At 39.2% G+C, this 16,979-nt stretch overlaps 1 protein-coding gene across 2 annotated transcripts; it reads left to right on the top strand.

Annotated features, from left to right (window-relative positions):
• The first annotated feature begins 2,252 nt into the window (after positions 1 to 2,252).
• On the top strand, positions 2,253 to 8,529 carry LOC131233143 (probable transcription factor KAN2). Of its 2 annotated transcripts, XM_058229754.1 has the most exons (6): positions 2,255 to 3,213; positions 3,358 to 3,434; positions 4,289 to 4,334; positions 4,528 to 4,687; positions 7,311 to 7,371; positions 8,023 to 8,529. In XM_058229754.1, exons 1-6 carry the CDS (start codon positions 2,616 to 2,618, stop codon positions 8,128 to 8,130), a joined length of 1,050 nt encoding a protein of 349 aa, XP_058085737.1. In that variant the 5' UTR covers positions 2,255 to 2,615; the 3' UTR covers positions 8,131 to 8,529. The 2 variants fall into 2 exon arrangements, with proteins under 2 accessions (XP_058085738.1, XP_058085737.1); XM_058229755.1 differs by lacking the exon at positions 7,311 to 7,371 and having other exon boundaries at positions 2,253 to 3,213.
• Positions 8,530 to 16,979: the final 8,450 nt, after the last annotated feature.

Raw genomic sequence — 16,979 nt, 5'->3', positions numbered from 1 at the left:
GCGAGTCTCCCGGCAAATCTCGAAAAACCAGCGATACGTTCTCTAGTGAGGAAGCTGATATGCTGTTCCGTGGGGCACATGATTCCATGCATTTTTTTTTGTCGTGTTTCGATGATCTCAACCGTTGGTTTGGTAGATCTCATCGGAAGGATATGTGCTAAAAAATTATTTTGGAACCATATCACTGATTATTGTATTTGGTTGAGGAGAAAGTACAACAACGGTTCGCATCTATCCACGGCATACACAATAGTCCCCTTCATATTGCGAGCCTGAAGTGTATATATATATGGAGGCGGTAGTGTATCTTCTCATCACAACTGTTCGATCATGACCATATAATGGGGAGTGGCTTACACACCGACTGCTAGTGTGTACTACTCAATGCACTTCTCGCTCGATGTATTCGAAGCGGATTGCTGGTGTACCACACACTACCGATTTGGCTGATGTTTTGACGTCACCAAGTTCTATGTGTCCCATCATGAGGTATCTGTTATATCCCAACCGTCCTTTCATTTGTGGAGTTCGTCATAGCATTTGAACCAAAAATAAGACAAATCCAAAGATCGATTAAACCACAATGCAAAAAGCTACAGGAGATTGAACTTCTACCATTGAAACCGTAACAGAAGCTTTGGATATATGATATCTGCTTTTCCTGGTCATCCTGGTCTTTGTGACCTTACGAACTGATTAGATGGAAAATAAACGCTATGATGGGCCCTATGTATGTTTTAACGGTGAGAATTATTGTCCCCGCTGCTATTTCTGGTGTGGTCCACTTAAGATTTGGATATATATCATGATCTAAAATGACCTTACAAGATGCATGGACAGTATGGATATAATAAATACATCATTTGAGGGTCCATGTATCTTTGATCTCCATTGAACCGTTCGTACAACTCGGAGCTCGAGGAGCCGCAGCGCTCGTCTTCGCACGACACGTACGCGCACCAGCCAGATCACTGGTGTGCGGTACACCAGCCAATCCGCTTCCCGATGTATTGCGGATTTTTATTTTCTCCCGACGTCATGAGAAAAGAGATACAACGAGAAATCGCAGCAATTGATAACACGCAGGTACCTGCTTTCAAGTCCCTCGCAAACAGATCTGGGGATCGGGACTGTTGTTCTGGTGGACCCTTACGTGGATAGTCCAATCCCAAAAGGAAAAGGAATTGTAATGTCATATCCATCCGATGAGTTCCTTACAATAAGAACGGTTAGATCAACAGCCTACATTCAACCAGTAAAACTCATAACACCCAGATGGTCATTGTTGTCCAATCACTACCAAATTTCTATACAGTCCATCGAGACAGTATGTCACCAGATTAACGGTCCAGATGAAGAGGGAGCTGCACAGAAAATCCATGCATGAACCTCCACACGAGCATCCCTCTCATCTAAAAGAAGGAGAGCCGTGGGACCGTCAATCGCAAGCACACGGAAGACGGAGTAGAAGGGAATGTGAATGAGGAAGTAACCCGAAAGTGATGTGTAGAAAGTTATAAAAGATGGCCTTTGATGCCCCAATTATTAGGGTCTTCTATGTAAAGTTGCAAATGGGCCAGGTTCAGATCTAGCCCATCTAACAAGTGGGCCAAATTTGGGCTTTACCCTAAGGTCCATTTCAGGCCCATGACTCAGTTTTTAGGCCCAATAATTAAAAAGTTGGATTAGTGTAATTGTCACCTAAAAGACCTGGACCCCACCTGATTGAACTTACACTTGATTTAGACAGGTGGGGGATGAGACTTGATTCAATGGTTTGATGGATTGTATTGCCTGATATGTGTTGGTATGGCCTATAATTGATATGACTGTATCAGCACATATCGGTCTGAAACAACCCGATATAGGGGTGATATGACCTTGGATTGGTGCATGGTGACCAATACCTTGCACCAAGGCCGATTTGCAAAACATGGTTGATTACAATTGCTTATCTGGGCCTGGTCCAAAATATGAAGAGACGAAGTGGGCCCATTAAGGGAGAAATAAAAAGGTGTGGAATTTTAGGATTTGAGGGAAAGTTAGAAGGGAGAGAGAGAGGGTTTGGGGTTCTTAAGTGGTTGAAAAACATACCCACACGTTAAAGCTTACACAAAAATTTCCTTTTCCCACACAAAACAAAGCAAAAGAGTGAAAAGGAATCAAACTAGCAGGCTCTTATTTTCGCTTTCCTTTTCTCTCTCTCTCCTCACGTCCACATAAAGAAAACACCCACCTTTTCTCTCTCTCTCTCTCTCTCTCTCTCTCCTCACCTCTTCTTTAGCTGCTGTAAGTGTCATTTTCTCACATATACTTCACACAAACAAGCAACAACAAAAGAAGAAAAAACACCCATTTTCAGTTGACACCTTGTCATTACATCTCCCCATCTCTCAAACCTCACTTATTCCATTCTATCCATAGATCGATCCTAAAGAAAACCCAGGAATCCTAACTCAAAAAATCCACCTCCCATATCGTTGAAATCTCCCAAAAACCATCCTTCTACGACCATCGATAGAGAAGACTGATATAACAAGAACAAGAAGAGAAGGGAAGGTTATCTAAATCAATCAATTGAAGCTGTTTTTTTTTTTTTTTTTCCTTTGTGAGTTATGGAGCTGTTTCCGGCGCAACCGGATCTATCACTTCAAATCAGTCCACCCAACAGCAAGCCGGCTTCGAATTGGAGAAGATCCGACGAGGAGATGGGTTTGGGTTTCTGGAGAAGAGCTTTGGACACCAACACCATCATCCAACCATACAACGCGAAACAAGATACATGCTTCGAGCTCTCTCTGGCAAATCCAAGGGTATCAGAATCTAACAACACTAATGACCTTCATCTCCGTCAGATTCATCATGGCCACCACCATCATCATATCCAGGCCAGTCATCAACTTCATCATCATCTTCAACAACAATATCATCATCACAACCATCAAGATCTCGGTTTTTTGAAACCGATAAGAGGAATTCCGGTCTACCACAACCCTACATCGTTCCCTTTCGTACAGCAACAGCCATGTGATTCCTCATCTTCAACAACCACGACCACCACTTCAAGCACTTTTCCTTCTCAAAACATCATGAGGTCCAAATTCCTGTCGAGGTTTCCGCCCAAACGAAGCATGAGAGCCCCACGGATGCGGTGGACCACCACCCTCCATGCCCGCTTCGTCCATGCCGTCGAGCTATTGGGTGGCCATGAAAGTAGGCCTTCTTTTTACTACTTTCGTTTGTAATTTCAATTTCGAATTCACACCCATTTCTTGTTTTTCTATAATTCTTACTTCTCCAAAAGAAAATCAGTTTAATTTGTGTTTTTCTTGCTTCTTTTTTTTTTTTGGGTTTTAGGGGCTACACCCAAGTCAGTTCTTGAGCTCATGGATGTAAAAGATCTCACCTTGGCTCATGTGAAATCACATTTACAGGTAAGAAAAAAAAGAAAGAAAGAAAAGATCTCTAACTCCTTTGTAATAATCTCATATGGGTTTCTTTGATCTTACATCTTGGAAGACATCGGTTTTAAAAATGACAGAAATTCACACCTCTCTCTCTCTATCTCTCAAGAAGCTACCAAGCTATACTGTGCTCTCTTAGTGTAAGTGCATTTGCATTTTTCCTTTCCCGCATTACTGGAAATTTCCATTTGCTCTGAAAAAAGCTCCAACAACCAATCCTCTCCTTCAGTCATCTTCTCTTCCTTTTCCTTTTTCTCCTCTTGATATTTTTTTGGGTTCTGCAAGTTTCAAGAAGCTTTTTACTTGGAAGCAGAAAAACAGGCTAATAAAAGAAACAAGAGACTTTGGAAAACAAAATAGCATACGGAGTCGACCCGAGCTGAGTCTGGGAACGAGTCTATACAAATACATACTAGTTAGCTAGAAAGAATTCCCTGTCATTTCAGTTCGTATTTTATAATAATAGTGATGAACAAAATCTCTTCTTTTTTTTTTTCGAACTCAATCAAAATAAAAGTACGATGCGCCATCATTTCACAATGATTTTTTGTTCCTTGGGTTTTCTAACCAAACCAACATGTACCCATGGTTAAACTCATACATACATACATACACATGCAAACACACATACATACATACGCATGCAAACACAGACACATACATACATATGGACTTCTCGACATCGTACTTTACAACATAGTCGAAAATGTAGTTAATATTTCAAAGTAATCTTAGTCAAAGATTCTACAGATGGTTTCTACTACCTTCCCATGTGTACTGTGTAACTATAATGCGATTTTGAAATTTTATACATATGATTGCAGATGTATCGGACAGTTAAGACTACAGATCGGCCGACAGTTTCTTCTGGTAATTCCAACTAAATGTCCATTTTCTTTTTAAATGTATGAATGTTCGTGAGGAGGATGTTTTACATCTATTACAATCTTGAAACTAGTATCATAATAATGTGTATTTATTTATTCCTTCTTCTTCTTCTTCTTCCCTCTCTCTCTCTCTCTCTCTCTCTCTCTCTCTCTCTCTCTCTCTCTCACCATCACAGGACAAGCTGATGGATTCGAGAACGGATCAGCTGGAGAAATTTCTGATGACATCTTACTCGATGTTCACAACCCACATGGATCGGAGCTGGCGGTTCAGCAAGGCAGGCCCCCTTTGAATCAAAACGTTGCTTATGGCAGCTTGTGGAGCAATTCTTCCAGGTGATTCGAATTTCGACATTTACTTTCTTAGAATTTATTTTTTTTCCCGTTTTGCCTTAGCATATATTTATGAACTTAGCATGTTTGGTTGGGTTAGATGATCTGATGTTTTTATGATGTGATTAGTGCATCTGAGTATTTGAACACGAGTAATTGAGTTTTTCTCAAAAACCCTAGTTCTCTCTCTCTCTCTCTCTCTCTCTCTCTCTCTCTCTCTCTCTCAACAATGCCATCACATAGTTAAATAGAAAATGTGAATGTTAGGGGACTACGATTTAAATCCTTAACATTGCCATCTGTCTATTGTGTCAGCGGGCATGGATGAGGTTGCATAGGAATATCGCTGTTTTGCGTTTGGATAACACTTCCTGGATAACAGTTTCCTGAAAAGTTGACCACAGGAGCATATGGTGAGGAGTGAGCTGTGCCACATGTACCAATATGAAACACATGCGTGAGACTCCAACCATGAATCGGTTTTTCAAATGTAAACATGCTCCCTCTTGAAATCAGTTCCAACCCGTGTTGGGTTCTGTCTGACTTAGTATGGTAGGGATGTGGACTAGATAACTTTTTTCTTTTGGTACAACCTGGTCCAAATGGACAAGCTTTTCTTATGTGAATGTGGCATTTACAAGCTATTCAGCGCATTAGGCAAGGACAACCTTGTCTTAAGTGAGTTTTCCATGCATCCAAAGGACCCCTTATGGCTATATATGTTGTTTGTTTTAGATTAATTTGTTATGATGCAGCATAATGAGCTATAAAGATGTAAACCTAAAGCATGATTAGCGACATGTCTAGACTCATACATTATAATCAATCCCTCTCATATGGAGGAAATATATTTCTATCCTACAATATTTTTGTCCTTCAAATTAAGAACAGATGTAGAATGTTTACATTAGCTTTTTTAAAGCTTATTCAATTTCTATTTGCTTTTGGATGCTGAGCTTTGTTAAGCACGCACTCATGTACAATAAAGCTCATTTTCACCCCACACGTGCCAGTAGGATGATGGGTCCAAGATCCAATCCATCTATCAGAACGGCACCACTATATGATGGCATAGCCTAATAATGATCAGGTTGATCAACTGGTCAGGTCGCCACATTTTGCTAAACAAATGTACAGCTCTGAAAAGCTTGGCTGAAGTTTTCTAGCCCATCCAGCTGTTCCCAATGTTGGGACCCACATGTGGATTGGACCAGGTGGGAGATGCGTAATAAATTTTTATTCCTTACTACTCAATTCCGCTGTGATCCAAATGAGGAATTAAAATCATGGTTTTAGATAGCGGTCTCAGGAGGCTGACTTGCCCAGAGATTGAAACTGGTACCACTCACCCTAAAACATTTTCTTTCAGTCTTATTCGGTCTGTTTCAGTATGGCAATCGACTCGTTTCCTTCTCAGCACAGTAGAGTCAGTTTTCGATGATAGCCTTGATATATATATATATATATATATATATTCTTGTATTTGTGTATGGTTTTGTTTGCCATCGTTTGATGTATTTATCAGCAATTTTGATCTAAATAAGTGGCCAGTTTAGTAGTCCTGAGAGAAGTATAGTCTTCGGTTTTCATGGTCTCCCATTAGCTGCTAAAGAAAGGGACCTATACAAAACGTGGATGGACTACATATATCAGTTTTCAGCTCTGTCCCCCCCCGGTGGCAAGATGAGGACTATAGTTCTCGTGAACTACCAATCCTTTTCCCTACGTCTATATATATACCTGTCTTTAAGAATGTTATTAGGGTATCACACGTGTACTTCCCACGTGTCTATATTGTGTCACATGTGTATGTAACAGTACTTGCCTAAGGGTATATTTGTAAGTTTATCATGGTATATAATGATAAGAAAAGCCCTGATTACAGGGCACCTGTTATACTCCTATCTCTGACTTGGTATAAGAGCAGGCCACATCCGACCACTGATCGCTTGATGCCATCAATGATTGCTGACCATTGACCCCTTAATACATACGTATTGGTATGGGGTCTGAAAATGGTTGTACTAAAATGAACGAACCTAAAACAGTGTAAAATGTCTCAAGGGAGGTTACTTCTTCCTTAGATAAGTGCAAAATACAATACACTAATGCTTAGCATCTCCCTTTCTATGTGTGTTTACACACACAATGCACTTCTCATGCAAGTGCTCACAAAAAGTTGCAAAGAGCTTTTGTTCTGTCTGTCCATTGTCTGACCATGTAGAGGTGGATGCTGTGTGATAGGGTAAAGATCAATTTAAGTAGAGTTTAAAAGACAACAAAGAACCCATCTTCTCTCATTCCAAGACTAATTTGTTCCACTTGATAAAATCTGTCTGAGATGAGGAGCCCTGCCCTTTAAGATCTTGTGGGCACCGTCCATTTGGGTAGGAGCCTTGGTGCAAAAGCAAAGCTCCCATGAAGCTTCCTTGATGTTTCTTCTTACAGCTAAAGGGCTATCACATGGGACTATTAACTTTATTTCAATCAGCACAATCCATAAAGCTAACAAATCACAGGCTAATAGTAAAAAGTTACAAAGATAGTCTCTTTTCTTAGCATACCTTTTTTTTCCCATGCATGGACTTGCACTGATGGAAATATTCTCTATGTTGGTTTCTTTCAGTAGGGGAGCTTGGTTGACTGATAAAACAAGGGATTCCACAGTAACCAGACCCTCTTTTGAGGTACCCACCAAAAACCCATCACTGAAATGTTCCATTTTCCATTCGGAAAATTACTGAAACGTTCCATCACTTGGTTAGAATGGGATGTATTTGTTGTTTGTTTTTTTTTTTGTTTTTTTCCCCCTTGAGCTTCATGAAATGGATTTAAATGACCCCCCTTTTCTCTTCACCCACTGGATGGAGGTTTTTCATGAGAAATGGAAAGCGAATCATCTCTAGTCCCTCCAAGTCTTGTTAGTTTAGATATTAGAGGGAGTGAAAGAGAAAGAAGAGAAAAGATAGAGGCCTTTCAAACGGTAGTTGGGTTATTTGGTGAAGCCAAAGGAGATATTTATGCCATTTCTCTTAACTAATTGGGACTCTAGCCACAGTTCTCAATGTGGCAAGCTTGTGGGATCCTGGCCATTCATCAGGTGGGATGCACAAGTACAAAAAAGTTTGCAAGGTATAAAAATGACCGACCGGTGATCCCTCAAGGCTACACTCTACGCGCACATGTTGATCCAGCTGGCACTGCCCGATGAGCGGCCCTGATCTCACACACTGGCCACATTGGTGCATATCTTGATGCAACTTTTCTTTACAACAACTAGAGCTACTGAGATCTAGAAACCTTCTTCATTGTTTTCTTTTCTTGAATGAAAATTTCAGAAGGAGATGGACCCAAAATGCCTAAACTATGAAAGACTAACAGATATGCACGTATCAAGCCCAACGAAGAAGCCCAATCTAGAATTCACCTTGGGCCGGTCGCATTGATCTCATCAGGTACTCATTCTCAAATCATTCTCTGGAAAAGACTACTGTGATGATACCCACTTCAAAATCAGAGAAAAAAAAAAAAGCAAAGCAAAGAAAGAAAAAAGAGAGAGAAAAGAAAGAAAGAGAAAGAAGGAAAGACAAGGAGACAAAAAAGACAGAAAGCAGAAAAGAAAGAGAGAGAGGGGGGGGAGGGGGAATGTCCATATATCAAGCTGTGAGAGAGAACCCAAGCATATGATATTCTACGTAAATATGAAATCTTTTTGATTTTTGAAAAGTTGGACTATCAACAGGGAGAGAGAGAGAGAGAGAGGGGTCGTTTCACTATCATATATCAGGAAAGGATCCTTGGTAATTGTAATGGGCTCTCTTTTTATAAACAACTTGATTTTTACATTTCTTTCTTTCTTCGTTCTTTGCATGGTCACGTGCATCTCCTTTCTAGTTTTACGACAAAGTGAAAAAGCCATGGACCGGATTCGTCTGCACCCACTCGTTTGTTTGACACCGCCCGTACAACACCTTACCTCTTTGTGGTCCACCACGCTGTATATGTAACATCCACTCCGTCCATCAGGTGATCAACTTTATATTTAATGTAGACATAAAATATCTGCCTGATAAAGAATTCATAAAGGCCACACTAAAAGCAACAATGTAAATTTACGCTGAAAACTCGAAGTTCACATCCTTTGGCCCACCTGAATTTTAGATCAGGTTGATTTTTTTCTTTTTTTTTAAATATTCCCTTAGTTTTGAGAGCACCTGATGGATTGATTGGATTTCACATATACTTACGTGGTGTGCCTAAGGAGATTGGTGTCTTACGCACTGCGTAATACAGTTGCTGTAGAGGATTGCGGTTTAAAAGGCAGAGGAAGCTTGACCGTAATCATCTGCAACGCCTGAGTTTATGCAGCAGTTACAACACCGAAGCTCCGTGGGGCCACTATGTTGTATGTGTAACATCTACACCGTCCATCATGTGAGAACCCGTATGTTAATCGTAATTCCATAAGATCGTCGTAAAAATTAAAATTAAAATTAAAAAAGCTGAGATGCCGCACCAGCGGGTATAATGTAAAAGTATCACTAAAACCTCTAAGTTTAATGGTTGTGGCCCTCCAGAGACTTTTTATCATGCTGGATTTTTGTATTTTCTATTCATCTTCGTGGGTCATACCTGATGAAATATATACACCGTGGTAGCCCCACTGGTAAACCTATGGTTTCTGTTCCATATCCATTGCTCCTTGTGGTGTGTGTCCTATCTTTGCTGTGGATCCGACTGGTTTTTGGTACCAGGCCTCAAATGAAGTGGTGCACCTGATGGACGGAGTGGATTAGACAACATGATGGGTCAACAGAGCTTTACTGTTCTACGAAATAGGTGTTGCACAGGATCTGGGTCCAGGAAAATTGGTTGGAAGGAGGGGAAATGATACGGTGAAGCCATCTCTCTATGATCCTAACCATTAGATCAATGGTCCTTGGGTTGAGTTGCCCCTAATGTGGGCGGAAGAGGATCCAAAATGCACATTGATCCTGTGATCTTAAACATCAGATTAATGGGAACCGATTACGTGAGGCCCTGGCCATGTGGCCCACCTTGATATATGTGTTGTATATCCACGTTGTCCATCAGTTTTTTCAGCTCATCTTAGGGCATGGTCTTATAAATGAAGATCTCAAGCAGACCACACAGTAATTAAATGTCCATCATTAAAAACTTTATGGGGGCTACAAAAGTTTTGGGTCAAGCTGATGTTTGTGTTTCCCTTTATCCAGGTCTGTGTGATCTTATCAATAGGTTGGATGGCAAATAAACACTACAGTAGGCCTTAAGAATTCATAACGGTGGACATTCAATGGCCACTGTTTCCTGTGGTGTGGTCCACTTGAGATTTGGATGTGGACAATTGTTGCTATTCTCTTCATAACAGAATATTTGGACGTAACTGTTGAGAAGATACCGTGATGGCCTATCCTTTCTGCGGTCCAAGAAAAAAAAAAATGGCGTGGATCATTTGGACAATGATCACTGAAACAGATGGTCAGAGAATGCATGCACACAACTTCTGAATACATGGCATCTACGTTCGGTCCTAAAAGACTTCGATGCTATGGTCCACGTAGCATGGACCCCAGTTTCAATGAGTTCGCGCCAAGATCAAACCAATCAACTGATCCTAATTCCTAAGTCATGACTATTGACTGTCATACATTTGTTTGGATCATGGCAATATACCTATTGTTTTTAAAGTATGGCCTGCTATTTGAACGATCTACATCCAAATGCGGTGCATTCAATAACCATGCTTTGGCTAATTACATTAAACCAATGGTATCTTTTTTATTAGACCAAAACTTTGATACTTTGGCAGTGATGGATGATACGCATGCACTTTAAAATTGCATGGTTGGAATGTGATTAATTCAAATCAAATTAAACCATCCAAATTATGATCCCACTTTAAATGTGTATCATGACCAAAAACTATGCTAATGTAATTATTTGACTGTTGGACTGGAAGACAATCATGGAAAGCTAAAAATAACAACCCCTGTATTTTTTACCATTATTTATGACAAGTAGAAAGGTTGGGTCTAACTATCAATGAAAGCTACCACGTCTCCAAATCAATATTACATCTGTTTACACTTAGCCCGGCACAATTCATGTTCTTCAAAGAGAAGTTGTCATTCGTTGGCACACTTGGGTAAATGATAGAATGAAAATATACTCGCTCTAAGAGAGACTGCTAGCACTAACCTCCCGGTGACATGTAGCCTACCAAAAGAAGCCTACATTTACATCACAAAAAGGTGAACACCATTCGTCGAGCATGTAATTACCAACGCATGAGCAATACGTGTGACTTCTAGCATTCTAAGAAAGCTTCCAAAGACCCATCGATGGCAGATTCTTCATAATCCACCCTACGTACAACTTGGCCATCCTGGAATAGATCAAAAGGGAAATTTATCTAATTAAGGATATTCAATTTTTTTTTTGTAATATTGTAAGGAATTAAGAATGAACAACAGAAAGTCGTCCAGAGTTAAAATCAAATTACACACAATGATATTATACAATAATGATTTTAAATCCAATTGAGGTACAACTACTCTATAATTAAATATTCATATCAAAACCATGATGTAGCCACTACCTCTCAGAAATCTATAAAAGCAAAATTCAAAGAAAAGCTCGAGGCCTTCGCTCTAAGCAATCAATCAACCTCTCTGCTACATAACTACTACACAAAGTTATTTATCCATTAGTTTAGCTTTTTAGCTATAGTTACTTCATTTCTATCCAACTATCATGTAGCAAGCCCAGAGCTATTAATTTAGCTTAGACCTGTATTACCCAGCGCATAATTGCAATATGCAATAGCAATAAGTTAAATATCCATGACCTCGTCGTTGGATTCTCAGATTTTTTGATTATCGAGTTCTTACTTGATACATCGTCGGGTACATTCTGCTAATTACACGCCACAAGTGTCTAGTAATTTTCAGCAGTATTTTGCTAACACAAGTCGTCGTAGATATTTATTTATTTTTTCTTTGCTTAACTTAATTTTCCTATTTGCTTATTGTACTTCTAGTACATTTCAATTAGTAAAATTGATGATACTAGTTTACTACTTGATTGAGAAACTTGACGTGTTGTTGCCATTGAAGAAAAAAGTTTTTGGTTCCAAGGCAAAAAAAAAAAAAAAAAAATTCATTCCAAAGGACTAACCCTTTATTTTAAAAATTGTATGATTGCCATAACACTTTGTAGTTGAACAATCAATCCAACTTTCACAAGTCTAGTCCTAAACTAACTAGTTCGACAATTGCGGTCACAAACATTCAATTGATTTGAGTCGAGAATAACTTTGGCACACCTGACACTAATTTAAATACTCACATATGACCGAATTTAGATAATTCATGACATGGTTAGCAACATGTGGCGACTTATTCCAGATTGAACAACAACAATAATTTTTTAGAAAAACTTAAATGCTCTGGATGAGTGTGTTGGATGATGCGCATGCACTTAAAAATTGTGTGCTTGGAATAAGTAATTCAACCAAACCATCCAAATTATGGTCCACTTTAAATGTGTATCATGACCCAGTCTAATTATCTGACTATTGGACCGGTAGATAATCATGGAAAGTTAAAAATAAAAAGCATCCAATGGTCCTATTTCAACAAAGAAATGTCCACCAATCAGATGTTACTATTGTTCAGCGAATCTTATTTGCAGACTTTGACTCAGCGACAATAAGTTTCACAACTTGGTTTCATTTGAGTTAATTTATGCCACGTGTACGCTCCATAGTGCCAGCTTATGAAGCATTGGGTGAGTACCGGACAACCCCTATGTTTTTTACTTTTATTTACGAAAAGTTGAAAGGTTGGGTCTGTCTATCAGTGAAGATGGATGTAAATAGTAGCTACCAAGCCTCCGAGTCAAGTCCATGATCTTCTTCTCCTTTTCTATACGAGGTCGGATCCTCTGTAGCTGTTGTATAATATGCTTATTCTGGAATGCTGTTTGTGGAGCCCAACGTGATGCAGAGCTCACATCCAATTTGTCTAAAATGTGCATCATTTCATTTTATCAATGTGTCCCAAAAATAAGCCTGACCCAAAACACTGGTGGATCACACCAAGTGGAAAAGTTAGGATTGAATGCTCACCATTAAAACCTTTTAGATCTTACGTGGAGCTCATCGTGTTTTTTATATGCCATCCAATCCATTCATAAAATGTGCCCTACCATTTTTAATCGAATTCAAAAAATCAGCTGATTCCAAAATTTATTTGGACCACACCAAGTGATTTTATAGTTTTTAGGTGTGAGTTTACATATTATGTCCACCTGAATTCTGGATCAGCCTGATTTTTTCAGCTGAAAGGATAACATTAAGAGGCTCACATGATGGACAGATTGGATGCCACGTAAACATCACAGTGGGCCCCACATACCAGGTGGTAGAATAAGCTTTTTCTACAAACGTTTGTAGAGGATCCGGCCTCTTTTTATATGGGAAAGGGACAAAATCCTTGAATGATGTCTCCATGATGGTATGCGTTTGTTTCTGGGACTTGTGTCCCTGTGCTGTGTCTCGTCTTGTGTCCGTTTGTTCTCGAGACTATGTCTTGTCCATGTACGTGCATCGATACGTGGGGCCTCTCCCATCACACGTGCCACTCGTACACACCAAGCTGCTCAATATTTTTTGGGGGAATTATTTGATACTCTGGCAGATTTTGATGGTTGATACTCTACCATTGTGACCCACCCATGTGCTTATTTCGTCTGATATTCAGAACGTCCATGTCATGAGCCCTGTTCTATACGGAAAAGAAAAATTCCAATGGCTCACATGCAAGCCAAAAATGAAAGTTCAGGTTCGTCCTTGAAGCGTGTTTTCCGGAGTACATGGTTTATAGTAGAATCTATAGTAAATGGACGGTTCTAATAATCGGATCATCTCTGCATGTCGACCATTTGAATGGCAAAGATGTCAAAAGGAAGAAGATAAGAGACGTACGTTTTGGCACAAACAATTTCGAGTACTGGTCATCTACAGCCACTTGTCCCCTGGCTTCACATATAACCTGTCTCACGTGCCAATGTACCGTTTGATTAAGACATCTCAGGCCATTGCAAAGGTGGGCCCTCCGCGAAGATCTTCTCGCATGAAAATCAGGTCGGTCCACTCATCACGTAGGTCTAACCCGTAGTACCCGTTAGGCCTGCCTAATGAGCGGAACCGGCACGAGTTTTGAGCGGGTCTGTTTATCTCCATTGTGGGGCCCACCTTTCGAATGACTTGAATTTCCCCCACATGTGGCACCTTGACACGTGAGATAGGTTTTCTGTTAACCTAACCGAACTCTTAACAGGGCCGACAGGCAAATCCATGTGCAGCGACACGTGCCAACCATGTACATGTATAGAACATCCGAGCGGTGGCTGGGACCCACCTTGTAGATGATATGAGGTAGATTCTCGTTGATGAAGATATTGGATGTACGGTCTAAGACAAGTTGCCCTTTTTTTCCTTGCACCGTGAAGTGTTCTTAGTACATGTCTGGCCTACCCAATAGTTATCCTGGGTTCATAGATCGTGAATGGACGGATAGATTTTGTAAGTTAAGAGATGAAGTAACATCATGCATCTTAACCATCGAATTCGGTAATCTAGTTTATCATTATTCGCCACGCAAAATGGTGTACATTCAGCTCTCGGTTCATTAGTTTTTTTTTGTTCATGTGCATTTTTCCAACCGTTCGAATGTCGGCCCATTCTTAGATCAGCATCCATTTTTCAAGCCACAGATGGGAACCATACAACAAAATGTATTTGTCGGCCGAGTTGTGCTAATGTAATCTAACGTTGGGAAGTAGAGTGGGCCGATGGTTCCATGGTCCAGGTCATTGGCCCCCCACCTAATAGACCATGCTAAAAGAATTTCCCAGATGATCCAAGCTGCCAATCTTGGGCCTTTTCAGCTGAATGTAGACCGTTTATGTGTTTCTTTTATTAGACATATGTTTGTACGTAGGACACAGATTGAAAGGTTAGAATCATTCCGGCGTTATCCCTCCACCGTTTGTAGCAATAGATAGTCTGGACCATTTAACGATGGCCCCCACTTTGGTGAGTATTAAGGGATTCACAAGTTAGGGTTCATAATACTATCATGCCCCATGCGTCTAAGGGAAAATATCATCTTTCCTAATGCACATTTTTAGGAGTTCCCAAGAGGGGACACCTATGTATGGCCTAACATCATATCACCGCTATGTCATGGTATGCCCTTGTTAGAAAACCTTGTTTTAAACTTTTTTTTTTTTTTTTTAAAGTACGATTTAGTAAATGTTTAGAGCTTGTTATTTGTTTAGAAGTTTGTTGTAGAGTGGGCTACAAATGCATTTTAAACATAACTAAACCAAAAGAAGTCTGAAAGAAAGTGGAAGTAGTTCAGTAGAGCCGAATCAAGTCCAACGTAGAGCATAAGGTAACTAGGTTCTAAGCATGTCCGGTTCAAAAAAATTCATTCAGCGTATAGAGAAATTATCATTCAAAGTTTTGGCCGTGAAAGAACATAATTTTTTATCTTGGCGTTGTTACAAAAAGCACGACTTAACAAGAAAATGCACGTCTTTAGCATCGAAATTGAGATTTTAGTAAAATTTTACTATTTTTTTAAAATTTTCATTATTTATGTATCTCCTTATTTCTAGAGTTTGCGGGGGATTTTCATATATATATATATATATATATATATATATATATATATATATATATATATATATATTTATATATATATATATATAAGTTGCTTGTAATAATTAAGGGTGTACATCGAGTCGAACCGAGTCGAGCTGACCTAGCTCGAACTCGGCTCGACTCGGTCCTTGAGCTTGGCTGGCCAGCTCGGCTCGGTTCAGTCAGTAGCTCAAGCCAGTTCAAGCTAAGATCGAGCCGAGTTCGTCTGTGCAGCATTTCCACAAACACTTGGACTGCTCCTTTAAAAATCCACTGTATGTAAAACAACAGCATAGGTTTTTCAGGTATTTTATCAAACACCTTCCAAGCAACATAAAAATCAAGAAAAAATAAAAGGATATTTGTTTCATATACATACCTTCCTTGCCACCAGCCACACTTCGTTAAGTCATTTCATGAAACACTTGGTGAGCAGCATCAATATCAAAGTAACCAAGTCACCGAACTGGTTCGATCTGAGTTCAATTCTCCGAGTCGAGTCGAGCTCGGGCCAGCTTGAACTCATTTTCGAGCTAAAAAAATCAGCTCAACTCGGCTCAAACTCAACTTCGAATCGAGTCGAATCAGGCTTTTTCAAGTCAAGTCGAGAGAGCTAACTGAGCTAGCTTGGTTCGTGTACACCTCTAGTAATAATGCTATAGGAATGGTTTGATTAGGTCTTATTGTCATTTTTATTTTTAACAAATTTAGCCTTTTGGAAAGATTTTGCTATTTTGGCCCTTTAGGTAATTTTTAATTGAATCAGGGTTTTGGTTGCCAATATAAGTGATGTAATTAAAAATTTCTTACATTTATTCATAAGCAAAATAATCGAATTTTTTCTATTACAGCTTGTGGACTCAAGAACTCACCTTCTGAATTCAATGTCTTGACTACTCGAGAAAAACGGTGATCTTCTTCTTTGTCGTCTCATGCTCTTCCTTGCATTAAAGATTAAAAAACACATTTGTTTTTCTATGCAAATTGAATTGGACACAGTTTTTTTTAATTGCATTATTAAAAAAAAAAAAACTTTTATGAGCAATTTAAATAAAAAATAAAATTGGTTCTAGCCATCATTTGTACAAGTGAACAGATTAGGAAGATTTCAATAGAGATTCATCAATTTAGATGGGAAATACTTGGAAAGGAAGATCCAGTTTTGTTACCTATACACATATTGATTATGTGTTTAAAAAATATAATCATTTTAATTGATTTTTTTACTTTAAATTTATTTAAATATAACACACACACATACAGCTTTTTTTTTTCCTTCCAGTCCAATTTATTGAATTGGAACCATATTAAACCCCAACTTCTCATTCTTTATACTTTTGTGTTCTCTTTTTTTCCTGAAATTTTGTTGTCTTTTTAATGAGCGAGACCGTATTAAACCTGAACATTTCCTGTACCATTTTTTAGACTAAGGCATTTTTCTAACCATGGTCGAGATTGGATTTAAGTCTAGACTCCCTGAAACTTATAATAATAATAATAATAATAATAATAATAATATATTGCAAGAAGAGAAGAAGGAAACGGATTGGCTGGTGTACC

Source organism: Magnolia sinica, chromosome 18 (genome assembly GCF_029962835.1).
Source record: "Magnolia sinica isolate HGM2019 chromosome 18, MsV1, whole genome shotgun sequence".
Lineage (NCBI taxonomy): Eukaryota > Viridiplantae > Streptophyta > Magnoliopsida > Magnoliales > Magnoliaceae > Magnolia > Magnolia sinica.
Note: the sequence above shows the minus strand (reverse complement) of the source record. Positions and strands in the feature narration are given on the sequence as shown.

Coding starts and splice junctions, on each gene's coding strand:
- LOC131233143 (XM_058229754.1), top strand. CDS start 2,616: ATGGAGCTGTTTCCGGCGCAACCGGATCTATCACTTCAAATCAGTCCA. Junction 3,214..3,357: donor GCTATTGGGTGGCCATGAAA/GTAGGCCTTCTT, acceptor TTTGGGTTTTAG/GGGCTACACCCAAGTCAGTT. Junction 7,372..8,022: donor TAACCAGACCCTCTTTTGAG/GTACCCACCAAA, acceptor TGAAAATTTCAG/AAGGAGATGGACCCAAAATG.